Genomic DNA, 24458 nt, shown 5'->3' with positions numbered 1-24458 from the left:
TCATTCTGTGGAACAGAATACCAGCATGCCAGTCTACTGTGCCAGCAATGTTGTACTCTTTGAACAGTGGACACAGCCATTTTTCTTGGCAGCCTCTTCTTTTTGACCTCTCTGCTGAGGATGTTGTTTCCTGCTAGAGTAACATCAGACTCCTTGACTGTGAAGGATGTCATCACCAGGGACAATCCTCAGATGGGATACCCACCCCTTCATATGTCGCTGGACAGTGATCAGAAGCAGTTTTCCTTTGCAATGATTGCATGTAAACACTGATGCACTCACAATCAACCTGAGCAATATTTGCCAACATACCACTGAACAAACATTGAATTCGGGGCCCTTTAGACCCTTTGGATGGTGAGGTGGAGGTACACCGCTATCAAACAGGGTGTAAGAAGCTCCTTCCCTCCACTAGCCTGCAGGTCACTCTTGGGCAAGGTGTAGCACCTGCTTAGCCCCTCTGGTCAGGTGAATCCATGGGAGCAGGTGGTGGATGGTCGTATGAGCAGCTGGTACATATCACAAGTCCTGGTTATGCAACCACTGACCTCAGGCGGATAATCACTGAAGAGTTTTGATAATGGCTGGGGTCACCCATCTTGTGAAGACACTGCCCAGAAGGCGGCAATGGTAAATCACTTCTGTAGAAAATTCTGCCTTTTGCCAATCAACTTTCCAGCTCTTAGCTCCATCCCTCCCCCTCCTGTCTTCTCCTATCATTTCAGGTCTCCCTCTCTCCCTCCCATTTTCAAACTTCTTACTATCTCTTCTGTGTAAAGTGGTCACTTCAGGCCTATGAAGCCCTCACCACCCTCCATACTATGAACTTGGCTTCTTATTCTCAAGGTCAGCCCAGTTCACTTCACACACCAACAAGTTGCTCTTCGGCTCGATTTCCCCACTGTCAATTTAACGCGAGCAATCATCCCTTTGCCTCTCAAGGTCCAAGCCTACGTCCCATGGAAATGGGTAAGGCCGGTCAACAGGGCTCTGGTGAAGCTGTATAGGCCTATCCCCTGTACAGTGGATGCAATGGATTGCAGAAACATTGATGAACTCCAACTATGCCATCGACTTTGGACAGTGGAGATGGTCATCGATGGCTTATGCTCCACTGGGATCTAGAGACCCAAGAAGAAGACGAAAAATCATCCCTTTATCACTCCCTCTAGCCAAAATTCATAATTTAACAGGTAATGCAAAGGCCTGAAATTCAGGTATATTCCCATCTCTTTCAACCCCTCTCATCATTGTGCATGATTTCCTTCTTATGCATCTAAGTGTCAACATTGTCTTTGCTAATACTATTCCGAAATGCCTTAAAGGATTATATCACATTACAGGTACTATACACATGCAAGTTATAAAGCCAAAATGAATAGAGAAACCTTCAGCCAACCCACATATGGTGAGACTCCAGTTATGTAAAGAGAATATAGAAGATTTCTAGTCCAAAATCCTTGGACCCAAACATTATTCAGACACCAGACATATTTAGACTATGGATCATTAGTGTTCCTCTGCACACAATTTGGTTTTCAAAGGCCTAGAAAGATCGACATGGAGAGGGCCAGAGGGCAGCCTCAGAACAGAAGGACGTTCATTCAGAACAGAGATGAGGAGGAACTTCTTTAGACAGTGAGTGGTGAATTTGTGGAAGTTATCGCCACAGACGGCCATGGAGGCCAAGTCATAGGGTATATTTAAACCGGAGATTAACAGGTTCTTGATTAATAAGGGCATCAATGATTACAGGGAGAAGGCAGGAAAATGTGGTTGAAAGGGAAAGTAAATCAGCCATGATCAAATGGCAGAGTAGACTAGATGGACTAAATAACTTAGTTCTGCTCCTGCATTTCAGTCTTATGATCAAACATCTGTTGTATGTTGTAATATATTTCACAAAGTAAACAAATACTGTCAAATCATATATTTTTAAAAAGAAACACTTTCCTATATTTATCAACTGAATTTGATAACCTTTGGAAGAATTTTCTTGTCTCATGATGCCTGGTGTCTGGATGCTTTTGGATAACATGTATTTTGTCAGCATGGTTTAATTAGTGGGTGGACTGCAGGTGACCTTGTCTTGATGCTGTCAGAGATGGAACAAAGGGGTTTGATGATGTTCAGGAGGGGTGCTGACCTGGATTCTGAAGTACTAATAATTAACTTCTGGAGTCTAACCCCAGGTTGTCTGAGGGTCACTGCCAGCAAGAAAGAAATTTGTTCTCATTTGGAAAGCTGTCTAAATTTTGTCAGGAGCTATTTCTTAGGCTGGGGTTAAATTTAAAACTTTTGTAATCTTCACAAACACAGGAAAGAATGTGCAAACACTGGCAGATATCAGCTAGTAATATATAGTCACTCCTAAGCATTTCAAACATAGATCAGAAAATGCTTTGGCTAATGAAATGTTAAAGAACATGGTTATAGCCCTAGATTTAAACAATATCAAATTTAATTTGGTTTGGTTCAAATCTATTCTTTTTAGGCACCTATCTAAGGAAAGATATACCGGCCCTGGAGGGGGTCCAGAGGGGTTTAACAAGAATGATCCCAAGAATGAAAGGCTAAATGTATGAAGGGCATTTGATGTCTCTTCGCCTGTATCTGATGGAGTTCAGAAGGATTCAGTGGAGGCGGGGTGCGAGGTGTCTCACTGAAACCTACCTGAGACTGAAAGGCCTGGATAAAGTGGTGGTAAGAGAGTTGAAGACCCAAGGACACAGACTCAAAATTAAGGGACGTCCCTTTAAAGCTGAGATGAGGAAGAATTTCCTCAGCCAATGGGTGGTGAATCCATGGAATTCTTTGCCACAAAGGAGGCCAAGTTGTAGGGTGTATTTAAAGCATAGAATGATAGGTTCTTGATTGGTAAAGTGTAATGAGCTCTTAGGGCTTGGCAGGGTACTAGAGAGCATTGGGCTCTGAGGTCTTAGAGCACCTGATTTGGTTAATTGTTGTTAAATAAGAGTCTTTAATCGTTTAGAGTTCCTCGTAATTTTCTCAAGCAAATCGCTCTTTGTAATGCGGTCTCCTGGCGCTTCCTGTATAAACTTCTTAAGTTTATTTTGATAGGCTTGGAGATTCCGTGTTACTTGTATTAATTAAGTGGACGCCCAATTAGCACTAATCACAGGGTCCTAGTTTTGAGAATGTTACGTCCCACAACTGTTGAGCCACAGTTGTTCAGTTGGAATTATTATGAATAAACTCTGGCCACCATCTTTATATCAGAGTCTGTCTTTCCTCCACCTGTGGGTTCCGTTCCGACATTGCCAGCACACACTGTGATAGTAAAGTGGTTAAGGATTGCAGGGAGAAGGCAAGAGATTGGGCTTGAGAAAAAATAATCTGCCATTATTGAAGGGTGGAGCAGACTTGATGGGCTGAATGGCCTAATTCTCCTCTTTTATCTTTTGGTCTTATAGACTTATTCATTTGTCACGCTAGATATGATTACCAAGAATACTCTATGATGGTAAAGAACCACTTTTCCCAGTCAAAGGCCTAATATTACTTCATTAAACCTCACTTACAAGGTGTCACGAATCTACTCTGTAGGGTTAACTTACATAATATTATAAAGCACTGTGTAAGATAAGATATACTACTACTTGAATAAGTAGGTCAGACCTAGCTTATGTAATAGAATGCAAGATAAGATATACCAGAAAGCAGCCATGAGAAAACTAGCAACTGGGGATAATGGGCCTGCTAGGACCATCACCAAATAACCAATGCCTTGGCTGAGCAGAGATGTTTTAGGCATGAGACCACCAGACTCTGACCAAAGGCAGGGGTTGTGGGGCAAAAGATATTCATGTCAGAAGGGATGATCCAGGCACCTTCTCGTCTTGGGTCGGTCAAGTAGCGACAACTGGAAATCTAAACATTGGTTTCTAAACGTGTATAAAAATCTCATGCAAGGTACAAGAATGTCTTACTGTTATGGAGCATGAGAAGCACTTGGACAATTCATATTTTTAGGTCAGTCACATATTTATTCAATCAAGCTGTCTAATTGAGGAAGGAGAGAGAGGCCTATTCACCTTGATGGACTCCACACACACACTCTCTCATTCTCAGATCAATTTCAGATTCATTTATTCATCATGTACAGTATACATCAAAAAAGACAGTGAACTGTGTCATTTCAAAGATTCAAAGAACATTTATGATCAAGGAATGCATAAATTATACAACCTTGAAACTTGTCTGCTTAAAGACAGCCACAAAGCAAGAAACCCAATTAACAAAAGATAAAGACCAATACCCAATGTGCAGAGAAAGAGAAAAAAACACAAATCTTTTAAAACTTCACAGGGGTTCCTACACAGGATCGAAGTAAGCTGCAGAGAGTTGTAAACCTAGTCAGCTCCATCATGGGCACCAGCCTCCGTAGTGTCCAAGACATCTTCAAGGAGCAATGTCTCAAAAAGGGGGCATCCATCACTAAGGACCCCCACCACCCAGGACATGCCCTCTTCTCATTGCTACCATCAGGAAGGAGGTACAGGAGCCTGAAGGCACACACTCAATGATTCAGAAACAGCTTCCCCTCTGCCATCTGATTTCTCAATGGACATTGAATCCATGATCACTACCTCACTACTTTTCATTTCTATTTCTATTCCACTAGTTATTTAATTTAACTCTTTTATATATATATATATATATTTACTGTAATTCACAGTTTTTTTTTCTCTATATTATCATGTACTGCATTATACTGGTGCCGCAGAGTTAACAAATTTCACAACGTGTGCAGGTGATATTTTAAACCTGATTCGGATTCATTTAATAATAAACTTGAAACTGATCTGAGAAGGAGGGAGAGCGTGTGTGGACTCCATTAAGGTGAATAGGCCTCTCTCTTCCTCCTCGACCAGAAAGCTCATTTGAATAAATATGCGGTGGACCTAAAAATGAATTTTACACAAGATTCTCCTACCCCACAACAGCAAGACATGACAATAAACAAAGGACTTTACCTTCAGAAACACTGTGTCTGTATCTTGAATAGAAATTAATTAGCAACTTTAATATACCTCAGAACATAAGAAATTGAAGCAGGACAGGATTGTACGGCTCCTCATACTGATCTCTTATCTCAGACTTTCCTGGGATTAATATCTCCACGATACCATTCATATCCAAATGTCTTACCTATGTACAGGGAGGAATCCTTCCGCTGGACATGGTCATCAATGTAGGAGACTCCAAGGGGTTGGACAGGAGTAGCACCAATGCCCAGTAACACTTGGGCTCCAATTAGCAGGAGGTACATCATGTTGGTGGAAGTCCTGTTCCTGCAGATGATTTTTGCCTCTGGTCCTTGGTTGCTGGCTGATACATTCCCAACACACAGGTCCTTTCCTTCCAGTCCCCAGGGAATCTCCCCAGATTCGTACTCATACTGGTGGGTGAGGAACTCGGGGAGGGCAGACAGCAAAGCTCCCAGGGCCATCACGATGCCCCCGCATCCTATCAGACGTGGCCGATGCCCTTTCGCCCCAAAGTAGCTCACAAACAAAATCAAGGCCAGGTTGCCAATCTCGAAGCTGCTGGCGATGACTCCGACGTCGGCACTCTGCAGGTTAAACCTCCTTTCCAATGTTGTCAGCACGCTCACCTGAAGAAAGGTCCAGAGTTACACAGGAGTTATACAAAGCATTCATCAACAAAGTGCAAAGCCAGGGTTCTTAACCTTTTTTATACCATAGACCCTTTGCCAGTCTGGTGAAGCCTATGGACCTCTTTTCAGAATAATGTATTTAAAAGTATCAAAATAAAATGCACAGGATTACAAAAGAAACCAATTATATTGAAATAGAGTTATCAAAATAGTAAATAATTTTTGATATAGTAATGCATGGGCTTCTTTATTAACATATTAAGTATCAAGACAATACATTTAAAATATAGGCAAGTTAAAAATAAATTTTATTATTTAAAGGCATATCAGTGAGAAGGCTCTTGTTGCTTAGCTTGAGTAAGAACATTAAACTGTGGGGTAATCTTTGACAAAGCGACACACAAGTCATATTGGACATCCAATCACAGGGCTGCCTGGTAGTTGGCCAGCTACGTCACATAAGCGTCCGCAGGCAGGACAATTGCGATCACGTTCGATCTAGCAGCAGGTCTAATACCTACCGCAATTTCGAAGCAGTGATGAGCGATATTTTGAGGTATTTGTAATAACTGAAAAATGGCTAACACTACTGCAGCTTGTTGCCAACATTTATAATTGAAGGAAATGCTAAAGTCAGTTAGAGGTTAGTGAAAATAAAGATATAAATTTTTTGCCATCCAATTTCAAGGATCCCTGGAATCTATCCATGGAGCCCCGTGTGGGTCGTGGCCCCCAGATAAGAACCCCTGTGCTTAGCAGTTGCTTCTTCAGACAAGATCCATGAAGTAGCCAGCATTGTAGAGGCAAAATGAAACATTGTAACGCAAGTTCCATGTTGTCCTTTCTGGTACATTATGCCATAATAAATACTCAAGATGGGACAGTAAATGAAACCTCTGGTCAGTCCCTTTTCTCTCTTACAATGCCCACCTAATTAAAGGTACAACTAATTTCCCACAAACAACCTGCAGATGCTAGAAATGTTGAGCAACACACACAGAATGCTTACGGAACTCAGCAAGTCAGGCAAGACTGTTTCGAGCATGAGGGTGGTGAATCTGTGGAGTTCGTGGCCACAGACAGCTGTGGAGGCCAACTCATTGGGTATATTTAAAATGGAGGATGATAGCTAGTTGATTAGTGTGCAGGTCAAAGGTTATGGGGGTCAAAAGGCAGGAGAATGGAACTGAGAGGGATAATAAATCAGCCATGATTGAATGGTGGGGCAGACACAAGGAGCCCAATGGCCTAATTCTGCTCCTATGTTAACAGCTATATTAACAGCCAATGTTTCAGGTCGGGACGTCTTGGTTTGTCCCACCATCTCTCTTCTTTACCCATGGAGATGGTCTCAAATCTGGTGTTAGGATTAGAATATTGTCACAGCAGTTACTGAAGGTTCACCAACTCGGCTTTCAGCCTAGAGTGGTAGGATGCAGTCAGTGGGTGTGAGTTTGTCTCATTCCACAACAAGGCTGATACTCAGAGCAAGACTATTGGAGCTACAATCCTTCACGAGAGCCACAAAACCAATGGCCTGCCCAGCTGATCTGAATATTTAAGGTGCATTGGAAGATCTTGGAAAACGATCCCAAGAAGGAAACTCAGTTCTTAATCTGTACTTATCTCTCCATAATCCAGTTTATAAAGAACTGTCACTATGAACATCATTTCTCATTTACATGGGATAGAATTTAGCAATGAATCAACTCTTGAAAATGTCACCAAAACAGCAAATCTAGATACTGCAAATCTGAGATACAAACAGAAATGCTGGAAATACTCAGCAGGTCAGGCAGAAACTGAGGGGAGAAAAAAAGAGTTAGCTCTTCAGTGTAGGACTTTTCATCTAAAAGTCATCAGTCTGAAATTGCTTAAAGGTCTGATGAAAGATCATCATCGTGAATCACTAACTGTTTCTCTCTCCCAAAATATCTACAGTGTTGATTGTTTTATCTCCTCGTCTAAGCTGCACCTTCCATCTGAATCTCATTGTAAAGAATCATAAGACTATTAAATTACGGCGGAAGATTCGCAGAGCCGGCTGCTAAGCAAAAAGACAAAAACTCCCCTTCATCATCATAATGTGTCGTGTTGTATGACGCAGGCGGTCATGGTCTATGACCATGATTGTTCTTGGCAAATTTTTCTAAGGGAGTGCATTGTCATTGCCTTCTTCTGGGCAGTGTCTTTACAAGACGGGTGACCCAGCCATTATCATTACTCTTCAGAGATTTTCTGCCTGGCATCAGTGGCCATAAATGCATCAGCTGCTCTTATGACCATCCACCATGGAAGGGGGTGGGAAGCTAAACAGGGGCTACACCTTGCCCAAGGGATTCCTGCAGATTAGCGGAGGGAAGGAACACCTTATACCTCCTTAGGTAGAGACGTATCTCCACCCTGCCACTCACAAATTCCCCTTATCTATTTCAAAACTTTGTTTATTAGGACAGAACAATACTTATCCCGATGTATGTGCCTCCCCCATCACCCTCCCCCACCCACTCACTGCAGCACACATCCACTCTGCCCAATCTGCAGTACCATTTACAATCCAGTCCCTGGTAAAACTTGCCCCTGACCGCTCTACTTTTAGACCTACTCCACTGATACAAAATGCTGCAGCAAATGGGCCAATACATTCGCACCAGCTCAAACCACTGAACCAATCATCACTTGCCACCACTCTTCACAAGTCCCGCCTCTGTGTTCACCTGACTTTCATGATCTCATGGTAGTACTGAAGCTTCTGTAGCAAGTCACGTACACCCAAGGCCAGGCGGTGAAGACATATGACACACACAAAGATTCACCCTTTACAATACAAAGTCAGAGGAGCAGAATTAGGCTATTTAGGCCATTGAGTCTGCTCTGTCAGTCCTGGCTGATTTATTATCCCTCTTGACTCCATTCTCCAACCTTCTCCTCTTACTCATTACTCTATGCCCTTCAGCCTACCACATCCACATCAATTCACTCTTATCTGAGATTAATCCTATAATTTGTTCTCCCCATATTAACATCAAAGGCCTTGAACATTCTTATGTCACACCTGTAAACTAGGGGCGATTTGCAATGACCAGTTGACCTACCAACTCACATGTCTCTGGGATCTGGAAGGAGGCCTAAGCAACTAGAAGAAAGCACAGCAACCCCACACCCACAGCATACGGAGTCAGGAATGAACCTGGATCTTTGGTCTTGTGAGACAAGAGACTTCAGATGCAGCAGTCTGAAGCAACAGGCAACCTACTGGAGGAACTCAGCAGGGAAGGGAACTGTCGATGTTTCGGTCCTAAGTTTTAACCCAAAATATCAACAATTTCTTTTCTCTCGCTGACGCTGCTCAACCCGAGTTCCTCTGGCAGATTATGTGCTGCTTTGGTATGGTGGGTCAGCAGTTCCACTAGATATGTCACTATGGCAGTCTTAACGGATACGAATTAATTCCTGGTTCAGTGTGATGTGTGATATTAAAGCTGAGTTGCATTGCATCGTTGAAGGCTCCATCAATGTGATTCAGATTAAAAATCTAATGGCTTATCTATTCATCCTTATAAGTTAGATGAATATAAAAGCTCCCGAGGCACTACTTAAAGAATAGAAGGGAAATCTTACTGTTTCTTGGCAACATTCTTTTTTCCAAACAACAACGCAGTAATTAAATTACCTGGTCATTAACTTCAGTGGTCTATCGTATCTCTTAAGCATCTACTTTTTGACCCTAAAATGTCTCAAAGCAGTCCACAAATGCTAGAGTATTTTTTGAGGTGTAATCACTATTGTTGAAAGAATATAGACAGGACAACTTATTGGAATCAGAATCACGTTTAATATCACCAGCATACGTTGTGAAATTTGTTAACTTTGCGGCAGCAGTAGAATGCAATACATGATAACAGAGAGAAAAAAAAAACACTGGACACAACACATCTGGCTGAGGTATTTTTGTGAGGACAATCCCAGACCAACTCAGGTTCAGCTAAGTCGCTCCAGTCATCAAGTAAATACATGAGACAAGGCATGTTCTGGACAATGGGAGTCCTTCATGATGGACACCACCTTTCTGACGCACTGCTTCTTGAAGTTGACCTGCATACTATGGAGGCTAGTACCCATATGGAGCTGGCTAATATCATAAAAGCAGCAAGTTGGTAATGGTTGTGGTGGAAGTTACGGTTAGTGTTTGGACAAACTACCAACCTTGATGAAAGGTCTCGGCCCAAAACGTCGATTATTTAATTCTCTCTATAGATGCAGCGTGACCTACTGAGTTCCTCCAGCAATTTTTTGTGTGTTCCTCTGGATTTCCACCGTCTGCAGAATCTGCTGTATCTGGCATCAGTATCTGCCTCGCCATAGAAAATGAGCTGCCCAAGGAATCCGGAGGGTCGGGCAACATCTGTGGAGGGAAAATGGACAATCGACATTTCCTTTTCCCTCCAAAGATGCTGTTCAACCTGTTGAGTCCTCCAGCAGGTTATTTTTGATCCAGACCCTAGCACCTGCAGTCTCTTTTCATTCCATCTGGACACAACACATCCGGCTGAGGTATTTTTGTGAGGACAATCCCAGACCAACTCAGGTTCAGCTAAGTCGCTCCGGTCATCAAGTACTAGAGATATACAGCATGGAAATTGTCTTCAGCCCAACTCATCAACAACCTATCGACATTTCAGGCAGAGACCTTTCACTGGGACTGTATATTCCTCTCCACAGATCCTATCTGACCTGCTGAGGACAACCTTGCAAAAAACGTCCATAATACCAAGGAATTGATTGTAGACTTCAGGAAAGGGATGCTGAGGGAACACCACACCGGTCCTCATTGAGGGATCAGCGGTTGAAAGGGTGAGCAATTTCAAGTTCCTGGTTGTCAACATCTCTTGGTCCAACTTTTTGATGCAATTACAAAGACAGCACAGCAGCACCTGCATTTCATTAGGAGTTTGAGGAGTCTTGTTCTGTCACCAAAGAACCTTGCAATTTTCCACAGATGAACTGAGAAGAGCATTTTATCCAGTTGCATCACTGTCTGGTTTGGGGGGAAGGGGGTCCACTGCACAGGATCGGAAAAAGCTGCTGAAAGTTGCAACCTCAGCCAGCTCCATCATGAGCACCAGCCTCCCCAGCATCCAGGACGCCTTCAAAAGGCGATCCTCAAAAAGGCAGCATCCATCTTTAAGGACCCCCATCACCCAGGATGTACTCTCTTCTCATTACCACCATCAAGGAGGAGGTATAGGAGCCTGAAGACACATACACAACACTTTAAGAACAGCTTCTTGCCCTCTGCCATTAGATTCCTGACCCTATGTACACTACCTCACTGTTTTTTTTCTTTTTCTTCTTTTTGCTCTCTTTTAGCACTACTTATTTAATTGAATGTTCTATACTTTTTATCATTATGTATTGCAATGTACTGCCACCGCAAAACAACAAATTTCGCGACATATGCCAGCGATAATTAAACCTGATTCCTCCACCATCTTGTGTGCGTTGAGTGGGACAATATCTCAGCTCTTCTCTCGTCACATCCCTGTGAGAGAGCCCAGTAAATCACCACTTCCAAAGCATGGCCATTTCAGAGTTCAGCACTTAGGACACTTAAAAGCAGTTTGCAAGCAATGAATTACTTTTCATGTGTGCGTAAGACACGTTGCAGGAAGCAACAGCCAATTTATGCACAGCAAGCTTCCACTAATAGTAATTTGAGAACGGTCTCACCAAACTGGAGCATCAAATTCTGATCATAGACCCAAGAATTGAATTCCCCCCCCCCCACTGCCATTCTGATACCCTGGCTGCTGAGGCAACACTGGACCTGGTTTCCTTAACATGAAGGGCAGACCCAATGCTCTTCCCACTATTATTTGGATCTGCATTAAAGCAGCATTCATAGAAACCAATGTTTTCTGTGATTTGTCCACTTTCATCTGAATCTCAAAAAGGCCTTGAAATCGGATGGCTGTGCAGAGAATGGAAAACATTCCAAGATACTTACTTAATCCAAGTTCAAAGCTGGGAGGTGATACGTGGAAGAGGTAAAGGGCTGAAGGAGAAGATGTCTAATAGGAGAGGGCAGAGAACTTTGGAAGAAAAGAAACTTCAACTGTTTATTCCCCCCCGCCCCACCATAGATGCTGCCTGACCTGCTGAGTTCTTCTGGAATTATTTATGTGTTACTCAAGATTTCCAGCAACTACAGAATCTCTTGTGGTCTTGAATGGTAAGATATGCAAGCTGGGAGTGAGATACCTATCTAGTGGGAGAGGGTGGAAAGGGTTGAGTTACACTTGCAAGAGCGTGAGAGGGCAAGACAGAGGTGGGATGAGATACCCAGCCTGGCGATGACCCTGAAAACGGCTACTACAAGACCTTTAGGGAGCTTAAAGCAGGGAACTGTTTCATCGTCAAGGGTCAAACACCCTGATAAGCAGAAAATCTGAACAGAATATTACATAGGAATGTCTGCATCAGTGCATGAATTCATAACGTTCTTGATGCCACATTAAAGCAACAACATTCAATTCCTGAGAAGGGCATATTTGCAAATTATTCATCATGGGAAAACATAAAATCATGAATTTTGTTTGCGAACTATAATATTTTAAACACTGAGTACATTCTTGTTTTTATTATTGCTAGTTTTCACCTCGGATTATTGAAACATCAGCTGTAATGGGATGTAATATTGCAGCTTCGGTGACACATTCAGTGGGCATGCTGGCCTGTTAACATTGCCTGCAGTCACCAAATAATATCAGTGGCGTGTTCTTATTGCTATAGCAACAGATTCAAAGTGCTTAGCCCATTAAAAAAAAACATCTTCAGAAGAAAATCCTTCTCGTGTAAATGCATCAGGCATCCCCCACTCTTAAATAAACCAATACTTCGGATTAGGCTGTGTCTGTCGGGCATTTGGAGAAGGGCTGCTATAGATTTAACATGGTGCTCTTCACCAGTGGGCTTGGCTGGCTGGTGCAGCTGAACGTTATCATTGAGAGATAGCATTGCCTATGTAAGTGAAGCCTAATAAAAAGTTCAGGGTTCTTTATGAAACTTCCTCTTACACTGCCAGCCCTGTCCCACCCACATCACTCAAAGTCTCACTATAAGCAACGTATGGCTCTCTGCCAGAAAACTTCTGCTCCCCGCTGGTGATCAGTGTAACTAAGTTATGATTTCCTCACCTGGGTCAGAAAGACATGGCTGGATTCCAATTCCACATATTTAACCTGCATGTCTTGCAGTTATGGGAGGAAACTGGAGCATCTGGAGGAAGCCTAGGTGGACACAAGGAGAACGGCGAGCTTCACACAGGCACTTGGCATGGCAGTCTGCTGTGCACGTGACTGCAAGAAACTGCAGAGAGTTGGGAACACCAACCTTCGGTGGACTCTGTCTAACGCATCACTGGCACCAGACTACCCGCCATCAAGGACGCTTAGACAGAACGGTGCTGGAAAAAGGCCAGCAGTATCATGACACTTATTCATAGACAGTTTGCCCCACTCCCATCGGGGAGGAGGCTATGTAGTATCCACGCCAGGACTACTCGACTCAAAAGCAGTTACTTTCCCCAAGCAGTGAAGCTGATCAACACCTCCACTCATGAACTCCACTCATCACCACTACTTTATCATTTCCTGCCAGAGTCACCTTATGTACAGACACTCCTGCATCTCGTGACACTTTGTCTACATGTAATCAGTCTACGTATATCAGCTAACTTATGTAACAAACACGAGCAAACCTGCAGAAATCCAAGACAACACAAAATGCTGGAGGAACTCAGCAGGCCAAGCAGCATCTATGGAAAAGAAGAAACAGTCGATGTTTCAGACCGAGACCCTTCTTCAGAGCCCTAATGCTTGTATTTATAGTTAGTGTGCCTCTTTATTGTTATATTCTTTATCTTAGTGTGTTTTTTATCACATGCTGCATCAGATCCAGAGTAACAATCCTTTACATATTGTGTACTGGAAATGACATTAAACAATCTTGAATCATTGGCCTAGAGTAGCCATCTCAGGAAATTATCTCCCTAGCATAAACTATCAGTGAGATTTGCCAGTAGCTAATGCACGCTGCTCATGTAGACAATCATGTCCCCTGATTCTCCATCTGCTCAGTATAAAGGCGGCAAGCCAACTAAAGGTGATACAGTATGAGCTCTGGAGACTTTGAGCATACAGGATTTAATGCAGCCAATTGGCTGATTATCTGCTGCTGTTAACATCAGCTTGCTGTAGTGTTTAATCCAAAATTAATCTTGCCAGTTTAGATCTGCCTCAAACACTGATCTCAACTGCAAATTAAATCAGCAAGTGACCAAGGCATTATTATCAAGATGTACAGTAACTAAACTGTCTTTGTCACCTGTGTTAGGTATTCTAATTACCCCCTTCTACTAATTATGAGCATCCTCAATGGTATTAATCTGAATATTAAGTATATCAAAATCAGTCATACTGATGTACATTAATATGGGATAATTGATCAAAAAATGAATCGGACTATTTTTTTCTCACACTTTCAATGAAAATTAGCTTAATTTTCTAGGTTTAAGTGCTGCCAACAGTAATTATCGCAAATCTCACTGGGTCCCTTGAGAGGCAGAAGATGACAGTGTTTCAAATTGTGTTCTTGGAAATAATACTCATCCCTGGAATGAAATAGGAAAAAAAAAATGACAACTAAACAAGGAGTACGGAAGAGATCAAGGAAGAGAATCGGGTATCGCAAATGCACGTTGGGCTGTACTGCAAACAGCAGGAAGTCTGTGGGTGCTGGAAATCCGAACAGCACACTCAAAATGCTGGAGGAACTCAGCAGGCCAGGCGGCAACTATGGAAAAGAGTAACCGGTCGATGTTTCGGGCCGAGACCCTACATTAGGACAGGGTTGTAGATGGTGATAGGTCCACTGGATCATCAGGAGATGACAGCAACTCAGTGGTGCATCCATCGAAGTTCAAAGTAAGTTTATTATCTAAGTATATATATGTCACCATATACAACCTTGAGATTCATTATCGTGCGGGCATACTCAGTAAATCCAAGAAACATAACAGATTCAGTGAAAGAACACACCTAACAGGGCGGCAAATCAATGTGCAAGAGCCATCTGTGCAAATACAAAAGAAAAAAAAATAAAAATAATAAATAAATCAGCAATAAGTATCAAGAACATTGGATGAAGAGTCCTTGAAAGTGAGTCCAAAGGTTGTAGGAACAGTTCAGTGATGGAGCGAGTGAAGTTATCCCCACTGGTTCAAGAGTCTGATGGTTGAGGGGTAGTAACTATTCCTGAACCTGGTGGTGTAGGTCCTGAGGCTCCTGTACCTTCTTCCTGTTGGCAGCAGTGAGAAGAGAGCACAGCCTGGATGGTGGGGGTCCTTGATGATGGATGCTGCTTTCCTGTGACAGCACCCTGTGTGGACGTGCTCAGTGGTGGGGAAGGCTTTACCCGTGATGGACTGAGCCTTATCCACTACATTTGTAGGATTTTCCATTCAAGATCATTGGTGTTTCTATACCAGGCTATGATGGAACCAGTCAAGATATTCTCCACCATGCATCTGTAGTAGATATTATCAAAGTTTTAGATGTCGTGCCGAATCTTTGCAAACTCCTAAGGAAGCAGAGATGCTGCCACTCTCTTTTTTTGCAATTGCACTTATGTGCTGGGCCCAAGACAGATTCTCTGAAATGATAACACCAATGAATTTAAAGTTGCTGACTCTCTCTGTCTCTGATCCTCCCATGAGTACAGGCTCATGGACCTCCAGTTCCTCCACCTGAAGTTAATAATCAGCTCCTTGGCCTTACTGACATTGCAGAACAATGATTAAGATTAGTTCAAGAGAACATGATGTCGCAACTTTGGTCATTCGCAAAAAGCTCGATTAATACAGCAGTTTCTGTGTACTCTCATTTGCTTGGTACAGATTTCCCCAGAGTGGTCTGTTCATTGGAACTGCGAGTATCTGGAGGAACTTCTGAAGTGGTTGATTGCTCTCAGAAATAAATATCGCAAATAACAAGTTGGGGTACAGGAAGGAGCTAGAGATCCTAGCAACAGCCTTTCCCTTAGTGTCAGCTGGTCATTGACTTCAGGAAGGGGGGCAGTGCACATGCTCCAGTCTCCTTCAACAGTGCTGAGGCTGACTAAGAATGAACATCACCAATAGCCTGCCCTGCTCCAACCACGTTGATGACATGGCCAAGAAAGCTCACCAACACCTCTACTCTCTCAGGAGGCTAACGAAATTGGGCATGTCGCTGTTGACCCTCAGCAATTTTCGTCAAGCCACCAAATAAAGCATCCTATCTGGATGCATGACTGTTTGGTAATGGCAGCTGCCCTGCAGATGACCGCAAGAAACTGCAGAGAGTTGTGGTCACAGTTCGGCACATTACAGGAACCAGCCTCCCCTCTTTCATTGATTGATTTATTTACTTATTTAGAAATTCTGCACGGAACTGGGCCATCCAGCCCAACGAGGTGCACCAGCACCCAGCAACACATTTATCTAACTCTCGCCTAATCACAGGACGATTTCCAATGACCAATTAACCTCGTAGCCAGCACATCTTTGGACCGTGTGAGGAAACCCAACAGATCACGGGAGGGTTGTACAAACCTCTCACAGAGGACGGCGGAATTGAACTCCAAACTCTGATGCCCCGAGCTGTAACAGCCTTGTGCTAACCGTTACACTACCGTAGCATCCTAAATGGTCATGAATGGCTTCAACGATTTTTCAAAGGTAAATTTCCACATTCTCTGCATATCACTTCTTGTCTCTTTTAACCTTCACTAAATGTTCTCAGATGTTTTTGGGCCCTTCTCTCAATGTTATTTCTAGTGATTGAATAGATCCCCATGGAAATAATTTTCGTAATTCTAATTGCTTTGTCGTTCAATCCATAATAAGTGCTGGGTTCCGCCTGACCCTGGCATTATGCAGGCCCCATTCATTTACCGAGCTCCACCTCAACCAACCTTTCAATGCATTTAATTCCCTTGTCTGTAAGAATCCAGTGCATAAAACTGGGATGAATGATACATAATCACACATCAAACATGTGCATAATATGTCACCATTCTATCACGTAAAAAAAGACAAGAGAATCCAGGAGTATTTTAAACTGAGAGGGACATTTTCTTCTTAGAAGTGATGCAGCAGCAAGCAGCCCTGGAACTTATGTTGGTAATTGGTAAAGATTAAAATAAATGACCCCTTCTACACTTCCAACTACAGCACAGAGAATGAACAGTTATTAAAACCACCAAGCAGAAAATGTTCTCGTTCACTTCTGAACTACCCCAGAAGGCCTTGGTGACACTTTGAAGTGTTGCTTTCAAGAAAGACAGCCACCTTGGATTTGTCTTCATTTTCTTTTACACGGGAACAATCGGCTTGCTGCAGCCTCTTCACTCCATGGCATAGCTGATAACTCAGAAGATTCCCCATGGTCACACGACCATGGTGCCACAGGCAGACAGTGAGGCTCCAGTTCTGCAATGGATGGGAAGAACTCTGCTCAGTAATTTTCCTGGAGTGACTCACTTTGCATCTTTGTTAAATTGATAAAATAAATCAGTTTTATTGTCTCTCAAACAACCTCAACTGCTATTCCCATTCCCATCATCCTCCCCCAGTTGGTTTTCTTTTCCTCCAAGCTGGGATACAGCTCCTGTGAGGATCTACTACGGTGGGTGTTCACTAGATTCCCACTCCATTGCTTTTTTATTGAATGTGGAACAGATATTGTCAGGAAAATGTACAATGCAAATGAGGAGGTTGTTTAGGGAGCATTTGCATGGAGTTCTGGATAAGCATGTCCCATTGGGGCAGGGAAAAGATGGTAGATTGAAGGAACCATGGTTGACAAGAGAGGTGAAACATTTAGTCAAGAGGACGAAGAAAACATATTTAAAATTTTGGAAGCAAAGATCAGACAGGGCTCTTGAAAGTTATAAAGTAGCCAGGAAGGAGCTTAAGAAGGGACTTAAGGTTGATTTATACTTGTGTGTTAACTCGACGCCGTAACCTACGCAAGTGGCCTACGCGCATTGTGAGCACTTATACTTGAGTGTTGGTGTGTCTGCGTCGCTCTGCAATTCGGGCACGTCGCGCATGCACACACACACCTGCCCACGCAAGGCTTCATGGTCATGGTAGTCTTTCTCAGGGTAAACAAGTTTAAAGCGAGCGTCTTTTTTCATTAAAGGGAAATGTATCCTCCATAATTTCGGAGGTCTGTAAAGCTTTATGGAAAGCACTGCAGCCAGAGTTCCTTCCCTGCCCTTCAGTCGCCCAATGGCAAGCTATTGCAACGTTGGAGGAAATGCGATGCTACAGAGCAGACCAATCACAGTTGTTGTGGTCTGCATCGCCGTAATGCATAGTTACATTTTAGGAGAGGTGCACGTCAGGCTACGGCGCAGGGATCCGCGTAGGGTTCGCGGCTACGCTGTACTTATGGCATCAATTTGACGCAGAAGTATAAATCAGCCGTAAGGGGCCATGAGAAGGCCTTGGTGAGTAGGATTTGGGAAAACTCCAAGGTGTTCAACATAAAACTTAAAGACCAGGAGGATAACTACAGTGAGGGTAGGGCCGACTTGATCGAAAAAAAGGAACATGCGTCTGAAGTCAGAGGAGGTAGGAAAGGCCCTTAATGAATATTTTACTTCAGTATTCACCAATGAGGGAGACCTTGATGAATGTGAGGTCAGCGTAGAACAGATTAATGTCTGGAACATGTCAAGGTTAAGAAAAGGCAGTGTTGGAACTTCTGAAAAACATTAGAATAGATTCGTCCCAGGATTGGACGGGACATACCCCAGGTTACTATAGGATGTGAAGGAAGAGTCTGCTGCTCTGTCAGTGATGACCTTTGAGTCCTCACTGGCCACAGGTGTAGTATCAAAAGATTGGAGAATGGCAGATGTTATTCCTTTGCTCAAGAAAGTTAATAGGGATAATTCTGGGAATTATAGACCACTAAGTCTGGCATCAATGGAGAGGATTCTTAAAGACAATATTTGGAGAAGCATAGTCTAATTAAAGATCGTCAGCATGACTGTGAGGTGATCTTTTCAAGGAAGTGACAAAACAGATGATGAAGGGAGAGTGGTGGATATAATTTATATGGATTTTAGTAAGGCGTTTCTCAAGGCTTCCAATGTTACAGCCACTCAGAGCATCAAGAGACATGGGATCCAGGGAAACTGTGCTGTACGGTTTCAAATTTGGAATTGGGCTGCCCACAGAAGGCAGAGGATGATAGTAAATGGAGCATATTCTGCCTGGAAATCCACAACTAGTGATGTTGTGCACAGATCTGTTCTGGGAGCCCTGCTCTTTGTGATTTTTATAAATGACTTAGGTAAGGAAGTGGAAGGTGGGTCAGTAAGTTTGCAGATGAAACAAAGGCTGGTGGTGTTATGGATAGTGCAAAGGGTTGTCGTTACTTACAATGGGATGTGACATGTGACAGAGCTTGACTGATAAGTAGCAGATGGAGCCAATGCAGTAAAGTGTGAAGTGATACACTTTGGAAGGTTGAACATGATAGAGTTGTGTAAGATGATAAGAGGCATAGGTAGAGTGGACAGGCAATATCTTTTTCCCAAGATGGAAATGGCTAATAGAAGAGGGCATAATTTTAAGGTGAGTGGAGAAAAGTACAGGGAGAATGTCAAAGATTTATTTTTTTACACAGTGCCGGGTATTTGTATGGAACTCAGTGCAGGAGTGGTTGTAGGTGCAAGAACATTAGAGACATTTAAGAGACTCTTAGAAAGGCAAATGGATGAAAGAAAACTGAAGCGCTATGTGAAAGAGAAGGATTAAATTGATCTTGGAGTAGGTTTAAAGGTCGGCATAGTATCATGGGCTGAAGGCCCTGTACTGTGCAGTCTTGTTCTCTGTTCCACGTTCTATGCATTCATCTAGGCAAGTGAATCACACTCTAGATCTGTGCCTTTTTGATGACAAAACTTGATTTGGAAACTGAACAAATAAGGTATTCACTCCAGAAAGCTGAATTTCTGAGCTGCCCTAGCAAACACACTATTTTTGTTCTACTGCAGATGTAGTTCAGTTTCTGAATTGACTTCTCCTGTTCTCATATTCCTAGCTAAACACAGGGAGGTGAGGTGGAGATACCTCTCTACCAAAGGACGTGTAAGGCGTTCCTTCCCTCCGCTAGCCTACAGGTCACCCTTGGGCAAGGTGCAGCACCTGCTTAGCCCCCCCGACCAGGGTCATGTGAAGCCATGGGAGCCGGTGGTGGATGGTCGTATGAGCAGCTGGTGCATATCACAAGTTTTGGTTATGCGACCACTGATGCCAGGCAGACAATCTCTGAACAGTATTAATAATGGCTGGGGCCACCCATCTTGTAAAGACACTACCCAGAAGACAATGGCAAACCACTTCTGTAGATAAATTTGCCAAGAATAATCGTGGTCATTGAAAGACCATGATCGCCTATATTATAGGCACAGCACATAATGAATGACTGAAGCATTTGCAACAATTACCAGCCTTACTATAGTGCAAAGGGTTTCCATACTTCAAGAATGTACACGATACTCCAAACGTGTTTGAATCAGTGCTTTGTAACTTTGCCACATAACATTCCAACTTTTATCTTCTGTTCCCTGATCAATAAAGGCCTGCATATCATATGCATTCTTCACCATCCTCTCTACCTGTGCTGCCACTTTCAAAGAACAATGCACTTGAACCTCAATGTCCCTCTGTTCATCAACATTTCTTCGTGCCCTACAATTGACGATAAATGTCCTACCCTCACATGGCCTTCAAAATGCATCACCTTGTGCATGTGAGGATTATTATTATTGTTTTATTTTTATTTTTCACAGCTCAAGCTGGAAAAGCCTGAGGTATGGGCATAGCCAAGCACACTCTCTTGTGAATTGCTAGGAACTTTCAGACTATTCTAGTGGTGTTTAGTATTGTGGTTTTCTGAAGATTTACATAAATATTATGGTGTAGGCCTAATTGTTTAATGCTATTGTGTAGTGACTTTGGGATGATACCAGTTGTAGATATTTCTATTGACCCTGTTCATGTTCCATAGTCTTCCAATTTCCTCTTTAATTCAACATATTCCTGTGGTGTTTTTCACTTACTGATTTCTGTACGTTATGTACGTTTGAAACGACTATATCCATTAAGGAAGTTGTTCTTGCTTGTTTATCCTGTAATATTATATCCGGTAGGCTACTTTGGATTGTCCTATCTGTAATAATGGATTGGTTGTAATATAATTCATGGGACTCTGACCCTAAAACTGGATCAGGCTTCCATTTATAGTAAGGTATGGTGTCTTTTATGTGTATGTATCTTAAAACAAGATTTTGGTGAATGGTGTTTGCCACTTGATTCTGCCTATGTAAGTAATCAGACTGAGTTAAACTGGACTAACTGAAAGAAGAGCTAGTAAGAGATTTGAAAGTGGGAGGGGGAGTCCTGACGAAGGGTCTCGGCCCGAAACGTCGACTGTACCTCTTCCTAGAGATGCAGCCTGGCCTGCTGCGTTCACCAGCAACTTTTATGTGTGTTGCTTGAATTTCCAGCATCTGCAGATTTCCTCGTGTTTGAGTTAAACTGCTGCAGGATCCTATTATATGTTGAATTGTTCGTTTTTTTCCTCTGCATTTTCTGCATTTATCATTTTGAATTTGTTGGTCTTTTACAACGTATTTTGACAATTTTTTGTGTTAACCACCTGGTCCTGTATTGCCACAAGGAACCCTTCTGTTTCTGGGAGAAGTCTTCAACTCTGAGCCAGGCGTTCGTCGCATCCTTGTTGATATCTAGTCTGTTCAGATCATGGGATGTCTTCCATGGGATTTTGTTCTTCCATTGGTTAACTTTTTTCCTCTGTCGTGATAATTTCTTCAATTTTCTAGATTGTGCTTTATTTAAGTTTCGTGGTGTCTACTTCTTTTCAGAATTGCATATGCTCACATGCAGTGTTGAATCCTGTTTTCATTAATGAAAATATATCCTTTAAAGTTTTATCTGGCTGTTGGGTAAATTTTTTATGTCTGTTATTCTTCTACTTCCTTCTGTCCTAAGTCCATTCAAGTGTACATCGTGCTTTCTAAAATCTGTCATTACAGTTCTTATTTTTCTTTGTAAGTTTTCCAGATTGATTTCAGACCAAGATATTATGCCAAACTTGTATCATCCAAAATCACATGGGTAGAGTGAAAGTGTTCACTGGTTTTGTTAAATTTTTATTTTTGAGCTCTAACATTACTATTATTTTTATTTTTTGTCAGCTCAAGCTGGTAAAACCTGAGGTAGGGGCATAGCCAAGCACCTTAATTGCTAGGACCTTTTGGACTATTGTAGGAATGTTTAGTATTGTGGCTTTATGAAGATTTACATAAATATTCCCACGTAGGCCTAATTTTTAATGCTATTGTGCAGTGATTTTGGGATGATACAAGTTGTAGATATTACTATTGGGACAATGTTCATGTTCCAAAGTCTTTCAGTTTATGTATGCTTGGAATAGTTATATCAATTAAGTTGTTCTTGCTCATTTATCCTGTAATATTATATCCAGATGGTTATTATGGATTGCCCTATCTGTAAAAATGGATCAGTCGTAACTTAATTTGTGGGACTCTGACTCTAAAACTGGATCGGGCTTGTACTTATGGTCAGATTGGTGTCTTTTATGAGTTTGTATTTTAAAACAAGATACTATGATTGGTTTATTTTTGTCCCACACATACTGAGATACAGGAAAAAGCTTGCCTTGTGTACTGTTCATACAGATCAAATCATTACACAGTGCATCAAGGTATCCACCTATGTTTGTACCACTGGCAAACTTTGCCACAAAACCATCAATTCCATTATCCAAATCACTGACAAACAATGTGAAAGGCAGCAGCCCCAATATTGACCCCTGAGGAACACCACTAGTCACTGACAGCCAACCAGAAAAGGCCATTTTATTCCAACTCACTGCCTCCTACCTGTCAGCCATTCCTCTATCAATGCCAGTATCTTTCATGTAATGCTATAGGATTTTATCTTGTTAAGCAACCTTATGGGTTGCATGTAGTTCAATTTCGAATTAAAACTGGTAGGAACCTTTCTAAAGTTGCATTTTACCTCTGCTAATTGTTTCTAGGACAAAACAGCTATTATCTTCAAGGAGTGCCTGAAAATAAAACAGGTCAAATAGTACTGTCACGCCTCTCAATGTCCAACCCTACGTCCCTGTCGCGAGAGGTAGAAACGGGTAAGGCTGGCCAACAGGGCTTTGGTGAAGCTGTATAGGCCTATCCCCTGTACAGTGGATACAATGGATTGCAGAAACATTGAGGAACTCCAACCATGCCATCTACTTCAGAGGACGATGGAGACTGGAGGACATCGATGGCCTATGCTCCACTGGGGGCTAGTAGTCAAGGAGGAGTTGGAGTCAGGCCGAAACGTCCACTGTTTATTAATTTCCACAGATGCTGCCTGGCCTGCTGAGTAACATCCAGCAGTTTGCGTGTGTTGCTCCAGATTTCCAGCATCTGCAGAATTTGAGTTAAAGATTATAAATGTTGAATATAACACTAATACAAGAGTAAACAGTCTTGTGGTTGCCTTGTTGTAACATGAGGCTATTACTGCGAGATGTGGATTTACGAAGAACTTCACTTGTGATTCATATCAGAATAACATAGCAGCTACCCCCGGGGCCAATGGATTTGAAGGAATTCACTATGTTATTTCTTTCATTGATTGCCCAATTTAGCAGGGTGAGAAAAATAAAAATAAGTTCTCCATCTGCATTGTATTAAACCTTCAAAAATATAGCTTCTGCTGTAATCAGTCTAACCAGAAAATATAGAAGGATGTCAGCAACAGTGAGATGAAACCCTGAAGCAATACTGCTCTTTGTCAGTCCATTGCTGTTGTAATGACTACACAGCACACTAAAGCCAGGCTGTAATGATCTAAGTAACTGTGATGGTCAGAATAGTGTTATTTAGTGCTAAACGCATGCAGGAGCAAGATAGATCAGTTGGTTGAGTGATGTCACAGCAACAACATTGCACTCAGCATCAGGAAGACCAAAGAATTGATTGAGGACTTCAGAATGGGTAAGATGAGGGAACACACTCCAGTCTTCATCAAGGGATTAGAAATGGAAAGAGCAGTTTCAAGTCCCTGGGTGTCAACATCTCTGAGGATCTATCCTGGGCCGAACGTACCGATGCAGCTAAAAAGAAGGTCTCACAACGCCTATATTTCACTTGGAGTTTGAGGAATTTTGGTATGTCAACAAAGACATTCACAGATTTCTGCAGATGTGTTGTGAAGAGCATTCTAACGGGCTGCATCACTGTCTGATATGCTGGTGGTGGTAGGAGGGGTGGGGTGGTTGGAACCACTGCATAGCATCAAGATAAGCTGTGGAATGTTGCGAATTCAGTCAGCCCCATTATGGTCACTAGCCTCCCCAGCATCCAGGACATCTTTCTCTCAGCCATCAGATTTCTGAATGAGCACTGAACCCAAGGATATTACCTCACTACTTTTTTTCTCTTTTTTTGTACTACTTAATTTAACTTTTTAAATATATATATACTTCCGACCGTAATTTATGTATTGCTTTTAGCCTGTTTTAAATAACATTGTCAGATGCAGCATGGAAGAGCAGAGCACATTTGACTTCAATGTGTTTTTCAGATTCAGATTCATTTATTTATTTATCACGTACATGAAAACAGACAGTTAACAACCAAC

At 42.3% G+C, this 24458-nt stretch overlaps 1 protein-coding gene across 1 annotated transcript in view; it reads right to left on the bottom strand.

The window, feature by feature from the left end:
- Positions 1-24458, bottom strand: part of LOC140209438 (solute carrier organic anion transporter family member 3A1-like) — a 235540-nt gene that overhangs the window by 194606 nt on the left and 16476 nt on the right. Inside the window, exon 2 of the mRNA XM_072277690.1 lies at positions 5173-5638. Coding sequence (XP_072133791.1) covers positions 5173-5638 — 466 coding nt within the window. The remainder of the gene's footprint in view (positions 1-5172; positions 5639-24458) is intronic.

The sequence above is a fragment of the Mobula birostris genome, chromosome 14 (assembly GCF_030028105.1).
Source record: "Mobula birostris isolate sMobBir1 chromosome 14, sMobBir1.hap1, whole genome shotgun sequence".
NCBI lineage: Eukaryota > Metazoa > Chordata > Chondrichthyes > Myliobatiformes > Myliobatidae > Mobula > Mobula birostris.
The sequence above is the reverse complement of the archived record's forward strand: the minus strand, read 5'-3'. Positions and strand labels throughout refer to the sequence as shown.